Source organism: Sander lucioperca, chromosome 5 (assembly GCF_008315115.2).
Source record: "Sander lucioperca isolate FBNREF2018 chromosome 5, SLUC_FBN_1.2, whole genome shotgun sequence".
Taxonomy (NCBI): domain Eukaryota; kingdom Metazoa; phylum Chordata; class Actinopteri; order Perciformes; family Percidae; genus Sander; species Sander lucioperca.
Genome location: NC_050177.1, coordinates 6,495,252 through 6,510,791, shown reverse-complemented (window position 1 = coordinate 6,510,791; position 15,540 = coordinate 6,495,252). Strand labels below are relative to the sequence as shown.

The 15,540-nt window shown below is 41.9% G+C and overlaps 1 protein-coding gene across 3 annotated transcripts in view; it reads right to left on the bottom strand.

The window, feature by feature from the left end:
• Window positions 1–15,540, bottom strand: part of git1 (G protein-coupled receptor kinase interacting ArfGAP 1) — a 28,441-nt gene that overhangs the window by 6,568 nt on the left and 6,333 nt on the right. For 2 of the 3 annotated variants that reach the window (XM_031294944.2, XM_031294946.2), the window contains exons 2-15: window positions 15,024–15,157; window positions 9,355–9,467; window positions 7,528–7,633; window positions 7,060–7,146; window positions 6,816–6,946; window positions 6,569–6,663; window positions 6,400–6,442; window positions 5,634–5,660; window positions 4,757–4,805; window positions 4,135–4,207; window positions 3,335–3,432; window positions 2,124–2,235; window positions 1,549–1,673; window positions 382–534 (exon numbers count right to left, since the gene is read on the bottom strand). In XM_031294944.2, the coding sequence (XP_031150804.1) occupies window positions 382–534; window positions 1,549–1,673; window positions 2,124–2,235; window positions 3,335–3,432; window positions 4,135–4,207; window positions 4,757–4,805; window positions 5,634–5,660; window positions 6,400–6,442; window positions 6,569–6,663; window positions 6,816–6,946; window positions 7,060–7,146; window positions 7,528–7,633; window positions 9,355–9,467; window positions 15,024–15,157 (1,346 nt within the window). The remainder of the gene's footprint in view (window positions 1–381; window positions 535–1,548; window positions 1,674–2,123; window positions 2,236–3,334; window positions 3,433–4,134; window positions 4,208–4,756; window positions 4,806–5,633; window positions 5,661–6,399; window positions 6,443–6,568; window positions 6,664–6,815; window positions 6,947–7,059; window positions 7,147–7,527; window positions 7,634–9,354; window positions 9,468–15,023; window positions 15,158–15,540) is intronic. The other variant, XM_031294945.2, reaches the window with a different exon arrangement.

Genomic DNA, 15,540 nt, shown 5'->3' with positions numbered 1-15,540 from the left:
AAATACATCAACTTGCAAAGATATTAAAATATTCACTTGTCTCTCCATCACCCTGCCCTCCTTCTGTCTGAATCGATTGTTGCTTCTCATTTTGCCAACGTGTCTTTGTCTCTTTATCTTCTGTGTTCTTTAATACCCTCTCTTCGTCTAGGCATCAATCTCATTTTATAATCCAACTTCTCCACTAGGTTTTATGTTCTCCTTTATAAGAAACAGTTCATGCTGACTTTTCTTGCTTCATCCCATCTCTCTTTCATGCACCCCGTTGCGCTCTACTCCCACTTTCTTCTTTCTCTTTTGCTCTATACTTAACATTCTGTGGTTGAGGCTGTGCATAAGATGACCCTCTGAACTTATGACTCCCACCTTCATACTTCCTACCTCCTTCTGGAGCCGCCGGAGCTCATCGCTCAGGTTGTTGTTGACCTTCATCAGCTGCTGCACCTTGGCTTCTGAGGAGGCCAGCGCCTTCTTTACCTCCAGGTACTCCTGCAGAGTGATGGGGCCGTCTGACAAGTCTGATGAGTCCATACTCTGGATTGATAGGACATACAGGCAGGCGGACAGACAGGTAGAAAGAAAGACAGAAACACAGACAAAAGTGGACAAAAAGGCACAAAAAGTGAGGAAACTGACATCATGAGACTTGTGAAGTTATTCCAGGGTATAAGCCCAATGTGAAAGTGTTTTTACAAATTAATCTAACTTATACACTGTGTCTTAGGCTGACACAATTCTATTTTAAATACTGCTGTATGTAATACATGCAGTTTTTTGCAGAGGTAAATTAGTGCATTTTGAGCTGGATAAAACACAGCTTACAACTGTGAGAGGACTGACGGCTGCAGCCTGGAGGCCAGTACAACAGCTGATCGCACACATATCGACAGTAGAGCCTCAGTTCTTGTTCTCAATGCACCATCTGCCCCCACTTCCTGTGACCCTGGAGCATGCTCAAACACATTTCTATACCACTCCCTAAAAGTGAATAATGAATGCACATATTTCTAGAGTGGAGATGAGAGTGGAACCTCTGACTTGCGGTTTGTCAGAGTTTTCCCCAATGAGTCCACAAAAAGCAGATAGTTACTGGTTTAGCTGTTGTTTACTTTGTCATTTCTACCACTCCCCCTCTGCACCATTTCCTCTCTTTCTCTCTCACTCAGTCTCCTCTTCCATTCCCTCTCACTACACTCTCTCTCTGTATGAACAATGCCTCTCTGACAAGGACCCAGAATAGCTGATGATGTCACTCAGGAGCTATGTGGCAGCCCTAACTGCTGCCACTCCCCGCAAAGCATGCTGGGACAAGCAGTCATTAAGAGGAAACCATGGAAAAGCTTTGCTAGCTGATGCAACTGCTTTTCAGTTTTTTTTTTATGTAAGAGGAAGATGACTGAATTGTTGAGTAACATTTTAAAAACTACAAGTGTGTCAGCATGTGCAGAGTTGTAGATTTTACCTTGAATAGCGTGCTGCATTTTATCAAAGTGAGGCAAGATGTACATTGGTTTTCTGAAATAAGCAGTGTGTGTTCAAGTACTATACCTTTGCACGGTTGCTGCGTTGCGTGTTGTTGTTGTTCTGGGTGGTAAGCTCGCTGTCTGTGTCTTCATCAGAGGCTACACTGTCATAGTCATGCTGGTCATCATCAATGCCCAGATCAAATGGGTCTGCCAAAGGAAAAAAAAAATCTTATTTATTACACATGTTAATATAAAGTGTATCAGCCCAGCTCTTTTCATCTCTCCCTTGGAAAAGCTCAGACTGATAAGACTGCTGATTGATTTTGGCCAGTTTTCTTTCCATTATTTCAATGGGGGGCTCCATGTTGGTTTCATACAAGAACCAGTTGTTAGATGCAGAGGAGGTAAGTCAAATGTTTATACATATAAAAATATACTGTCTGACACAAATGTAACTCCTAAAACGTAGCTCCACATTGTTGTCCACATTGTTGTACAGAGAGGTGTTGGGGAAAGTCAATGAACTGGCATATATCTATCCATATTTGTAACTAGGTTAAGTTGTATGCCCTTGTTTTTTGCTGTTCTTTAAAAAGCTTTATGATTGCCTTCAGCCCTCCGTCCTAAACTGTCTGTCCCATCCTCCCAGTGTCTCACCAGTAGGACTGCTGAGACCTTTCCCCTGCTGTCTCCTTTTGGCGTCACTCAGGATGTCAATGATGAGTGTGGCAAACTCCCGAGCGTTGAAACGGGCCAGCTTCTGACGGCCCTGAGGGAAGAACGAGTCTGGAGTTATTAGAATGCACACAGGGGGAATGACATGCAGCAAAGGACCACGGGTCGGACTTGAATCCCGGCCGCTGTGGTAAGGATTGAGCCTCAGTATATCCGACGTGCGCTCAACCTGGTGAGCTACTGGATCGATCCCTGTCTAAAATGTTTTCTAAAAGTTACTAAAGTTTGTATCATCAGTTGTGTGGAATATAGATACAATCCAGCCCACAGTCAGTGGTTCACTGTGTGACTAATGTGGCCAACGACCATGTGCTGTGGAAAAACACAGTCATACTTAACACACACAAATACACTCAAAAACACTCAAATACACACGATTACAAGTGTGCTCACACATACACACACGAGAAAGAAACATAAACCATGCAATTACACGAGCATGCTGGCATCCATGTACTGTATGAGAATAAAAAGATCACTTTCAAATGAATTGCTAAACTAGAACTATTACACAAAGCAATGTGCTATTTAAAAACATCACTTTGGAAGACAAAAGAAGGTAAAAAGTTCATCTTTAAATGTGTGTGAGTGTGTTTTTCTTCTGGTTTTTTTCCACCATGATTAGACAGCACAGCGCAGTTACTGACCACATTGAACTGCCCAATCAGGGAAAAGCAAACGTGGCGGGTGTTTTTTCTGTGTGTGTATGTCCGTGTTAAAAGTCAATGTTTATACTAATGAGCCACACAGACAAGGAGAAACTATGTGAGAGGACATATGGGATTTCTCTCTCCCAGAGAGCGAGGGAAGAGGGAGAGGGGGGAGAGAAACCCAGATGGATTACATCTTCCCTCCTCTTTCACAGCTTAAGAACATCCCTTGTCAATTTCACACTCATTCTCGGCTTCTCCCCAAAACACAAAACACTGTCTAACTGTCTATGATATCACTATGCCCTATCTCTTATTTGTGCACGCCAGTTGTTTCACCAGTTTTGTAATTGTCTTCAGGTAAAAACTAGCTACAATTTCATTAGTATGTATTTATTTGTATCAGCTAATACAAATGTATATGAGTATATGCATGCTACCTGTACTGTAGGTATGTGTGAGAATGAGTGGGTGTACGTTTACCTGGTTGCGTGTGGCAGAGTATTCAGGATTGACTGGTAGGAAGGGCACCGCGCTGCGTTCTGTTACCAGAGTGCTGTGGTTCTGGGTCGTAAGCCACACTGGAGACACAAATATGAAGCAAAAAATAAGTCTCTGTGTGTGTGTTTAAAATGGAACATGGGCAGCCAAACACCCAGTCCATCCACCCACACATGCACACAGACATAAACAAAGCACAGTAAAAACCATACAGTAGCTCCTAAAACTGAATTCCGGCCCCTATAATCCACCGTTGTGCTTTTAGCCCTTCCCTTGTGTGTGGCTGAGAGTGTACGTGTATTTGTGCGTGTGTGTACCTGTGTATTTGTGTGTGTCTTTGTATTCTTGCCACTTACCTGCGGTGCTTCTGTTATAAAGCACAATTTGACTGCTACTGAAGGAAAGGGAGAGAAGAAATGGAAAAGGGAGAAGGAGACAGAGCGAGAAAGCAGAGGAGGAGAGAGACTCAAGAATTTCAGAGGCACTTCCTCACTCTGTCTCTCCTCCTCCCTCCCTCCCTCACTCCATTTGGCCTTCCTCTTCAGACATTTTCCTTTTCTCCTCACTCTCTCCTTCAAATTAATTCTGTGCTCTCAACATTTTTTTCTCTGTGTTTTTCTCTCACTCCTTTTCTTCTCAAAGTTCATGTCGATGTTTTGTGGAGGTGTTTTGTACTTTCAACGTCTTGTTTCCATATAAGGAAAAAGTCATAACACAAGACATACATGTCTACTTCACAGAGCACAAAAGAAGGACTTAAGGAGGGAGGAGATGAGGCTCACCTGCATCGTTTTCTCTGCGATCTACCTCATCATACACATCCATTGCTAGCTCCTCAAACAGCCGATTGTTGAGCTGTCGAACAGACAAATTGACCCCAGATATATTAACAGGTGTATTTCTACATGCCTACACATCAGTGCAACAGGCGCCAGTGTGAAAGGCAAGAGAGCAGAAGAAAACTGACATTAAAACATCCTGATGTACAGCTATCTGGGCTGCACATTTTAAGATTTTACTTGGCATGCTGTCTCATTTTTAGTCAACACAGGCATTTGTCCTAAAATGCCTGTGTCATGGTTTGCAACTTAAAGTCTTTCAAATGTTGATAACTGACCATCAGCTCTCAGTTTTTGAATTACTAGCATTCTGTGGGGCTGAAGAGATGGCCCTGGAGCGGACGGACATTATTTTGGCAAGTAATAGAAAATCTGGCTATTACACCAACCAACTTGTTGTAAGTACTTATCTTTTTACATTACTTCCAAGGACACAATAAATCTGGCTACTGTCCAAAAAACTAGTAGTAACTTTTACCTTGTCAATTCTTACAACTGTCTGTAGAATTGTGCTGTGAATGTCCAATAAACCCTAATTTAAATCTCACAAATGAACCAAACTCACCGCTTGGAGCTTCTTCTTGGCAGCCTTGGCCAATTCTGAGAGGTCCAGACTAAAAAACACAGAGGACAACAGTGAGACAGGCACCACAAAGATACAGTGGAATAAAGAAAGGGAGGCAGAGGGAGGGAGGAAGATGTGGATATGGAGAGAAGAGCAAAAGGTGAGGAGGTAGGAAGGGTGTTTGGCTCGAAGAGGGAGGGGGGGGGGGGGGGTGGCAGCAGAGAGAGGGAGTGCACATTTAGGGTTGGATGCGTTGGATGTCAAGTCAAAAGGGCTTGATGTAATGGTGACTGTCATTTGGAGACAAATAACACAGAGAGCAACTCTGTACAGTCCCAGGGACAGGGTGCATCTGTACATTTTGCAAGCTCCAACTAGACAGAAAAATATCAGCACATATTGACAGTCAAAGTGTTACTTTCTAACTATATGTTGCTGTACACTTCGAGTTAAATGTGTTAAACTGTAAAACAGCAGTTTTCCTACAATCTGAAATTTTAAATAGACTTAACTTATTTCAGGACAAACTGTTTTTTTGCAGCCACTAAGGACATATGCTAGTGTACAATGTGAATACTATGGATATGACTGGTGTGATTCTCCTGAGCACATAATCACCTTACTTACTGCAGGAGGCGATTTGACACTATTTCCTAACAGCTTCTAGCTTTTTCCGCTCAGAACTAGCTGTACAGCTCTATTTTCTGGTGATAACAGACTAAGGCCTAACCATTTTCCCCACTGTCAAACCACTAAAGAAGAGATGCATATTGTGGTATACAACAGGGAAATCTACAAAAGATGGGGTAGCAGACAGAGGGGATTGGAATGAAGGAAATGAAAGGAATGAAAAAAGGAACAAGGAAAGTAAAGATACCTCTGTGTCGGGCACTTAGGACGAGCTCTGGCTCCACCAAGCGCAGCGAAATGGAGAGAACAGAAGACGAGTGAGAAAAAAGGAAGAAACAGACAGAAGGAGGGGTAGAGAAGCCATATCAAAACAGCTTTAATTGTTATTATCCATTTACCAGAACAGAACAGATGCAAGTGGAGTTAGATTGCAGCTCAGAAGTAAGACGCACTTAAGTAACAAATAGATTTTGAGGTGCACTTGGTTTAGCTGCATAACATTTGTGGGTGTATTTTTAAGCTACTTCTCTGACTCTCCTAAGAAAACCCAGCACAAATATTTGAAGGAAGCTGAGCCAAGTAATACTGAACTTGATTTATCATAAAATGGACTATGCACTTCGGCACCTCTCAAATCAAACCTGCAGTTTTGGGATTAATACACCAAGCACACCTTAAGTATCTAAATCATTGCTGGTACCTGTAATAGCTTAGATCATTTACACTGAACAGCCAGCTTTCATAAAGATGCCAAAAATCTGCTTTAATTAACTCCTTTTGGGTGGGGTTACATACACGATGGTGCCACCCTATGGTCAGAACACTAAACTGCGTCAGTATCAATTAAGGCCAGGGAGACACAATGAAATAAAGCAGTCATAGTATGTCAAGTATGGCAAGTCAAGTAGCTGAAAGTAACAAAGATACTTCATGCAATCAAACCACACCATGCATGCAAATGCAAGGCAATCATAACCACTTTAATAACAAAACAATAACGTCATGGTCCATACCTGTCTGCCATTTGAGGAATGATATAATGGCCATTCTTGTGATCTGTGGAGAGGAAATGAGAGGAGAGGAGACTTAATAAACTGGATAAAAGCTACCACATATGTCACTGAGGTTAACTGCTATGCTTAAGGGCATGTGAGGTGCACACAAACTAGTGCAGTGGGTTACCTGGGCGCCGCCCACAAAGGTAGAAGGCTAGTCTGTCCGTCAGTTCATACTGACACTCTACCAGCCGCTCTGCTAGCTCTATATGGCCCGCTTGCCTGGAACACAGACAAAAACAATTCTACCTTCTTGTGTTTTTACATTTTTTGAACCATTTTTATCATTTTAACCATTCTCCCATAGCAGATTTAATTTGAGATGTGATTTAAATGCTGTGTTGTTAATTAAGTGTATTTTCACTGTTTTGTACCTTGCATAGTCCATAGGTGTCCGTCCGTTGATGTCAGGTGCTCCGGGGTCTGCACCGTACACCACTAGCAGCTCAGCCTGCAGGATCTGGCCTGCCTTGGCTGCCACATGGAGCGGGGTAGTGCCTTTCTCCTGGAGTTAGACACACAGACAGAGTCAGAACAAGAGGCCTGGCATTAAGAGAGTAACTGAACAGCATGGCTAATTGTTAGATGGAGTGAGTCAGCGAGTAGATTTTTCCTGACCGGGTGGAAGAAGTTGGCCTGAGCGCCGAGGGACAGCAGCCGAAGACACGTCTCTAAACTCCCCGTCCGCACACTTGAGTGAAGTTGCTAATTAAGAAACAAAGAGGAGAGGTAAAGAGGAGAGTGAGAAAAACAGAGTGTTGGGGTGGCAAGATATAACATCACGCAGAGACGAGGCAGAATCCCCTTATTAGCCAAGTGGAGCACCACAGCATTAGAGATCATTATTACATCCTGCTGTGTCATTCAGATCACTTCCTGCCAGGAGGTTTTATCAGTGTGCATGATTGTGTGTTTGTGTGAGCGTGTATGTATACATGCACATTTTTATAATGTGAGGTCTCCCACTGACACCTAAATTAAACCTCCTTTGTGCTTACACATGCAATTCAGCAATGTGGCAATGTCAGTATAGGCTAATTATGCTAAAATCCTCAACCCCTCTGCTGTGAAATACTGAGCCCTCACCTTACTGAGGTCCTTGGTAGTGACGCCATCATCATCGCGGCAGGGCAGCTTGTGCACAAAGGCCAGCATCTGGTATTTGGCTCTGATAAACTCGGACTTAGTGGGACTGCACAGGAGTAGAAGGTAAGGTAGTTAACAAGAAGAAGAAGTACTTTATTAATCCCTTTTTGGGATTTCATCTTCACACACACACACACACACACACACACACACACACACACACACACACACACACACACCAATGTGTCATTTAAAGCTGATTTGTATTTTGACTGAAAAGCAGTTCATGCTTTGATTTCACTTTCTCCTTTTGATTCTAGTTACTACTGGTTTCCTGCTTGTTTTACAAAGACATTAACAAATATACAATGCAGTACATCTTAAGAGAATGTGCACAATGTGCTTCAATGTGAAACAGCACATTACAGGGGACCTATTACTGTATACAGCATTTTCAGGTTCATGGTATGTATTTTATGTTTCTACTAAAACATGTTTACATGCTTTAATGTTCAAAAACACTATTTTTCTCATACTGCCCATGGCTGCTACACCTGTATTCACCCTCTGTATGAGACGCTCTGTTGGAGCGCCTGTCTCGTTAAGCCCCCCTCCCAAAAAAGCCCAGTCTGCTCTGATTGGTCAGCTTTCCATATCAGCGTTCCTGTTGTTGCTGTCTCCGTACAGTTGGTGGCTGCAACAGGACGTTGTACCGTGAAAAACACCAATAAAGGCTTATAAACCAAATATTACACAACCAGATATGTTTCAGCAGTAATGCGACCCGAAATTGGGGAGAATTTAACGATATTGGCAGCCAAGATTGCAAGTTTCCCTGCCGTTTGCATGCAGCTACCATAGTTAGGGTTGTATTTGTTTGGCAGTTGAGTTCAAACATCAACAATCTTTGCGCAGAATCGCTTTTCTGCACCTTTAAGGCTCTGACATACCAACCCAACGGCTGACCTTCTGCAGAACCGAGTTGGTCAAAAATGTGCCTCGGAACACACCGAAGCGACGACCAACTTGAGCGAGACGTAATACGTAAACAGCCGTAACAGCAGGCGACGCTAATCTGTTTTGTCGCCCAAAAAATGAAAACCGGCAGCTGATTGGACGAACGCGTCACGTGGGTCTGGCTGCTCCCGGATTTTACAACCGAGCATAATAGCGGTTCGTTCGGAATACAATCTCATATTTTACGAAAATAGTTCACCGAAACGTGTTTCTGAAAACATTTTAAGCGAGAAATAGGCCATGCAGTTGCTGAATCTGTCTTCATTTCAGATTGACAAAGGTCAGTTTAAAAGATTTTCGTCCGATTTTGAGAGGCGTTAGTCACGCTCATCCCGCTTGTCATTTCCGGGTTAGCGCTCCACAAATCAGATTGGCCATTGAGTCCGACCCTTCCGATTCAACATGTCAAATCGGCCCAAATGAAGGCCGACGGCTCCTCCGACTGACGATGGCACGGAACACACCAAACAGACTTGAGTCACTGACCTCACCAGACGGCCGATAATCGGGTTGGTGTGACAGGGCCTTTAGGTGAAACTAATTTCCAGCAAGTCCAAAACAGACCCTGTTTATGTATACTTTCAAAAACCCTCTGAGAACAGAGCAATATTCATTAGGAAGGTGATTAATGACTATAAGGAAACTGTTTACTGGGTGCAATTGCTCTTCACTACTGCAAATGCAAATTATCTCCAGAAAGGTTGTATCATATTCCTGTGCAGCTGGGACAATAATCTGCCCCAGCAAAGGTGATTGGTGGGAGATTTGTGTTAGTTCTGTGTATGTTGAGCCTGTAGGGAGTATACTTACTGGACTTTGTCCTGGGGGTTGGGTTTCCTACGACCGCTCTGTACCTGAGCAGGGTCCAGGAGGCTGTGTTCCCATATGGAGTTGGCTCCGTTACTGGCCAACGTCTGAACCATCTGAAACACACAAACGCAGCAGTGACTCAGTGATGGTTAACCACAACGCAAGAAAACTATAAGAACATTCTGGTGAGTAAAGTCATGCAGCCCTAAAATGTCAATCCAAGATGGCAGCCGAGTCACACCTATGTGTGGATCTCAGTGTTTAAGATCTCAAGATTTTACTTTTTTTCTGTGATGTTTTATGTTTTTTAAACTCAAATGAGTATACTCTCGAGAAACAGGACATTCTCTTCCATACTGGGATTATTTTAATAGTGGATAAGGCTGAATTTTGAACTTAAAACCTGGACATTGACCACCTGATAGCCCTGCTTGCTAGCCACCACCTGGATGCCCTGCTAGCAGCCTGCTACAGGTAGTCCTGCTTGTTAACCTGCTGCAGCTAGCCCTGCAGCTAGTCACTACCTGCATGATATATTGCTAGCTTGCTGCTGGAATTACTGCTGCTAGCCTGCTGTCAGTAGTCCTGCTTGCTAGCCGCCTGTTGGATGCCCTGTTGCTACCCTGCTACTGGCCTGCTGTTGGTAGCCTTGCTTCATAGCCTGCTGCTGGTGGTTTTGCCTGCTAGCCATCACCTGGATGTTATGTTGCTAGCCTGTTGCTGGTAGCTACCACCTGGATGCCCTGCTGCTGGCTGCCCTTGCTAGCTACTACCTGGATGCCTTGCTGCTAGCTGCCCTTGCTAGCTACTACCTGGATGCCTTGCTGCTAGCTGCCCTTGCTAGCTACCACCTGGATGCCCTGCTGCTGGCTGCCCTTGCTAGCTACTACCTGGATGCCTTGCTGCTGGCTGTCCTTGCTAGCTACTACCTGGATGCCTTGCTGCTAGCTGCCCTTGCTAGCTACCACCTGGATGCCCTGCTGCTGGCTGCCCTTGCTAGCTACTACCTGGATGCCTTGCTGCTAGCTGCCCTTGCTAGCTACCACCTGGATGCCCTGCTGCTGGCTGCCCTTGCTAGCTACTACCTGGATGCCTTGCTGCTAGCTGCCCTTGCTAGCTACCACCTGGATGCCCTGCTGCTGGCTGCCCTTGCTAGCTACTACCTGGATGCCTTGCTGCTAGCTGCCCTTGCTAGCTACCACCTGGATGCCCTGCTGCTAGCTGCCCTTGCTAGCTACCACCTGGATGCCCTGCTGCTAGCTTCACTTGCTAGCCACCTTCTGGATACCCTGCTGCTACCTGGAAGCCTCCCTGCTAGCCTCCATTCTATAGCCCTGACTTTTTGACTCCAAGCTACTGTTCACCCCTGTTAAGGCTGTCTTCAACTAAACCTGGTAACTTGACATCATGCATTTGTTTATACTATTCATACTTTTACAGTCCAGCCTTATACTAGATGAATTTAATATGCCCAAAATGAGAAGTAGTATACTGATAGTTAAATTCTCAATTTCATCTACAAGCCATTATGAGATGTACCGCCAGAAAATCAAACTGTGTAACAAAACAAATTGTTCACAAATTAATAACACCCTGTATCTCCAGAACTTAATGTTGTTAAATGATCATTTTACTGTCTCAGATTTCTCTTTTTCTCAGTTCATAGAGGACAGTGGTAATGATAAATATTACCCAGCTAAACAAAAACTACGTTGTCTGATTATGCTTTTATTGATGTTATCTGGTAATGTTCAGCCCAATCCTGGTCCTGTTCTTGGTCTTCTTAATACTTTGCAATCCTTAGCCACTCCTTCTGATTTCAAAAGCAGACATGGCCTTGGTTTTATACATTTAAACGTTAGAAGTCTAGTCCCTAAAATGGATATGATTAAGATATGGGCTAATACAACCAATGCTGATATCATTGTTATCTCTGAAACCTGGCTTAAAAAATCTGTATCTGATGAACTTATTTCTATTGAAGGTTTTAAAGTTTATAGAACTGATCGGGTTGGCAAAGGAGGTGGGGTTGCCATATATGTGAAATCCAAGTTTATAAGCTCGGTAACCCTGTCATTAACTAAAGCTAAACAATTTGAAATTCTGACTGTGAAAGTGAATATTTCAAAAGACGCTGATATTACAGTAGTTGGGTGCTATAGACCTCCATCTGCTTCAAAGGATGCTTTCCAATCTATATCTGAAATAGTACATGAAATTAATGACTCTGAATTTATTCTTATGGGTGATATGAATTGGGACTGGCTGTCTGGGAACTCTGATTGTTTTAAAGACTTATGTAATGACTTAAATTTAGTGCAACTTATTAATGAACCGACAAGAATAAATCCCAAAGCAGAAATAAAATCTACTCTCCTAGATCTAATCGTAACAAACTCAGTTCATAAATACACCTCAACTGCCGTATTTTGTAATGACGTCAGTGACCATTGTGCAGTTGCTTGTGTAAGAAATACAAAAATCCCAAAGGTAAAACCGCGCATGATCCTAAAAAGACATTTTAAAAGTTTTGAACAACAGGCTTTTCTGCATGATCTGTATCATAGTGAACTCAACAGGGTGTCTTTGTTTTCGGATGCTGAAATGGCATGGGATTTTTTTTCATTCAAATTTTATTTCCATTGTAAATAAATATGTATCAGTCAAAAAGTTTAGGATCAGTGGTAAGGACAATCATTGGTTTTCAGACAGCCTATCAGAGCTAATATGTTTAAGAAATAAAATGTTGGCACAAGCCAGATTTTCCGACTCTTCTGCTGATTGGACTGCATTTAGAACTGTAAGAAACAAGTGTACTTTGATGATTAGAAAGTCCAAATCTGAGTTTTATTTGAAGTCAACCACAGACAACTTAAACAATCCCTTAAAGTTTTGGAAATCAATTAAATCTTTGTCGGGTGCACGTGTGACCTCAAACCTTCCAGAACAGATTGTTATTGGTTCAAATGAAGTAAAAGACAAAGCAGCCATAGTCAGTCAGTTTAATAAACACTTTATTCAGGCTGGATTCGTATTTAATCAAACCGCAAATAAATCTGTCCCATGTCCTGCCATGTCAGCATCTGAAAATGTAAATCGGGAATTGTTTAATTTTAAACCGATTTCAGTTTCAGAAGTTCATAAAGCCCTCAGAGATATTGATCACAAAAAGTCAGCAGGTACAGATAATCTGGATCCCTTTCTGTTAAAAGTGGCAGCTGATATTATTGCTGAGCCCATAGCGCATATTTTTAATTTGAGTCTTCTTTCTAACTCCATTCCTAAAAGTTGGAAAGCAGCCTATGTTCTACCTTTACATAAAGGTGGAGACCCATCAGAATTGAATAATTACCGTCCAATATCAAAACTTTGTTTTGTCAAAGATCTTAGAATCATTTGTGAATGTACAGTTAAAACAGTATTTGACTGACAAAAATATTTTAAATAATTTTCAGTCAGGGTTCAGAAGTGGCCATAGCACTATCACTGCTGCTACATTAGTGACAAATGATATTATCGGGGCCTTAGATAAGAAGCAACATTCTGCTGCATTATTTGTTGATCTGTCTAAGGCATTTGATTCAGTTGATCATGGATTGTTATTGACCAAACTACATTCAGTTGGTTTAAGTGAGAAGGCTGTTGCATGGTTCCAGAATTATTTGGTAGATCGTACTCAATGTGTTTATGCTGAAGGTTATAAATCTGATTTTCTTGAAATAACTAAAGGTGTCCCTCAAGGATCAATCTTAGGACCCATTCTGTTTTCAATTTTTATAAATGATTTGGATAGAGATGTTCAAGCCAAATTACATTTATACGCTGATGATACAGTGGTTTACACCCAGGCTTCCACCATTTCAGTAGCAGTGCAGGAACTTCAGACTGCATTTCAGGCACTGCAATACACATTATTGAGTTTAAAACTGGTTTTAAATACACAGAAAACAAAGTTTATGGTCTTCTCTAAAGCTCGAGCACAGCTACTCGACAATTGTGGCCTTTTTTCATTAGATGGGAACTCAATTGAGAGAGTGTCTTCATACAAGTACTTGGGGATATGGATAGATGATAAGCTTTCCTTCAATGAACATATTACTGCTTTAGTTAAGAAACTTAAAGTCAAGCTCGGCTTCTATTACAGAAACAAATCTTGCTTTACTTTTAGTGCTAAGAAGAAACTTGTGGAAGCTACTTTTCTGCCTGTAATTGATTATGGAGATATATTGTACATGTATGCTGCATTTTCCATCCTGCGTCATGTTGATTCAGTTTACCATGCATCACTACGATTTATAACAAATACAAAGTCCCTTACCCATCACTGCATTCTTTATGATTTAGTTGGTTGGACATCACTTAAAATTCGTAGACAACAGCACTGGTATATCTTTATTTATAAAGCTATACTTGGCAAATTTCCACTGTACCTCTGTAACCTCCTCTCTGTTTGCTCTGGTACCTATCAGCTACGCTCCTCAAAGTGGTTGCTTTTTAAGGTGCCACGAGTTACAACCGAATTGGGAAAAACTGCTTTTTCTTATTTAGCACCTTGGGGGTGGAATAATCTACAAAAAGAGCTAAAGTTAGAAACCCTTATGTCCATAAATGAATTTAAAACTACTGTAAAGAGTGTTGTGATGGAGACATGTTCTTGTTTTTCTTAAGAGTCTCATTGTGTTTTTATATTTTTATTTTTAACTTTTTGTACTTCTTTTATCGTGAAAATGTAATTTGGTGTTTGTTATGTATGCATTTGTGTGATTTGGCTGCTACCTTGGCCAGGTCTCTCTTGTAAAAGAGATTCTGAATCTCAATGGGACCTCCTGGTTAAATAAAGGTATAATAATAATAATAATGCAATATTGTATTTCCATGATTTAAAGGGATGCTATGCAGTTTTGGCCATTTCTTCGCTGTTTTCTCGCTTTTTGCTCGCAGGTTTCTCTATAGAGCTCCCCCTACAGCTTCGGAATAGATATTTGGCAGCTCCGATGTTTACTTGTGTCTGACTCCTCGCTCGGTCAGTCTGCCGTTTCCTCTTTCTCTGTTTCTCCGACAATGCTTTCATAGCTTTCTGCTTCTTTTTTGCCAGCTCAGCCATGACAATAGTGTGAAAAACTCCATCGCTACCTTGTTAGCCGGTTCCTGAATGGGCGTATGTGTGCAGTGCCGTGAAGCAATTTGTTGCATCGAGAGACCTGATATCACGCGATACTACATGACGCTGAGGCCGGCGACTCGCCAGCCCAAAGTTGCAAGGGTGGTTTTTCGCGAGACAACCACCATTCAACTCAAAAAAAAGTCATATAACCATTCCAAATGACTCCGAAGCTGTTCAGTTAAGGTAAATTAAGCTAAAAAAAACGGCATAGTTCCCCTTTAAATATATTGCTTTTATTACAAAAAAAGCTAGAAAAAAATATGTACAAACTGATGGATATGCATATAATTCAACATAAATAGAGAAAATACAAACTTTTTTTTTTTTTTATATAAACACAGATGGAAAACCTATGGAATGGGTTTGCATCCTCAGTGCTGAGTCAGATTTCTGTACCAGTACTCACCTTTTGCGTTATTCGTTATATTAAGTATTCTGGGCCTCAGGTACTGCATTTTATTTAACTTAATTTCCCTTTCCTTCACTTTTTATTTCTCAGCCTTACCTGCAGTAGTGCGGGAGGCCATCCACTGTGCCTCAGGTGCTTGACTATGGAGATATGGCGACCTAAGCTGCGGTGGACTGAACAGCATTCATCACAGATCAGGACCCCTCGGTTGATACTGGTCCAGCCCGGGTCTGAAAGGAACAGAAATAGATAATTAGTATTGCAAGCCTTTTAAACATGCTGTGTGTGATGGTAAGACTTTTCGGCATTGTGAAGAAACTTAGGTGCTTAACCACAATGGTCACATTAGTCCCGGCTGCATTACAATAAGCGTTGCAAAGGGTCAGAAAATTTCCAAGGGAAGTTAAGCTCAGAAATTTGGGGAATTTTGCACAATTTCAATTTAAAAATCAGATCTTTTAATAGTGGACTTATTTTGGGGGAAAATGTGTATTAAAAAAGCCATGGAGTAACCATGGATTGCATTTTGCAGCATACTATTCTATCACATGTACAGATCATCTGCCAGCATCCTATTAAATAGGGATTCAGTTAAATTACAACCCTCTGCATG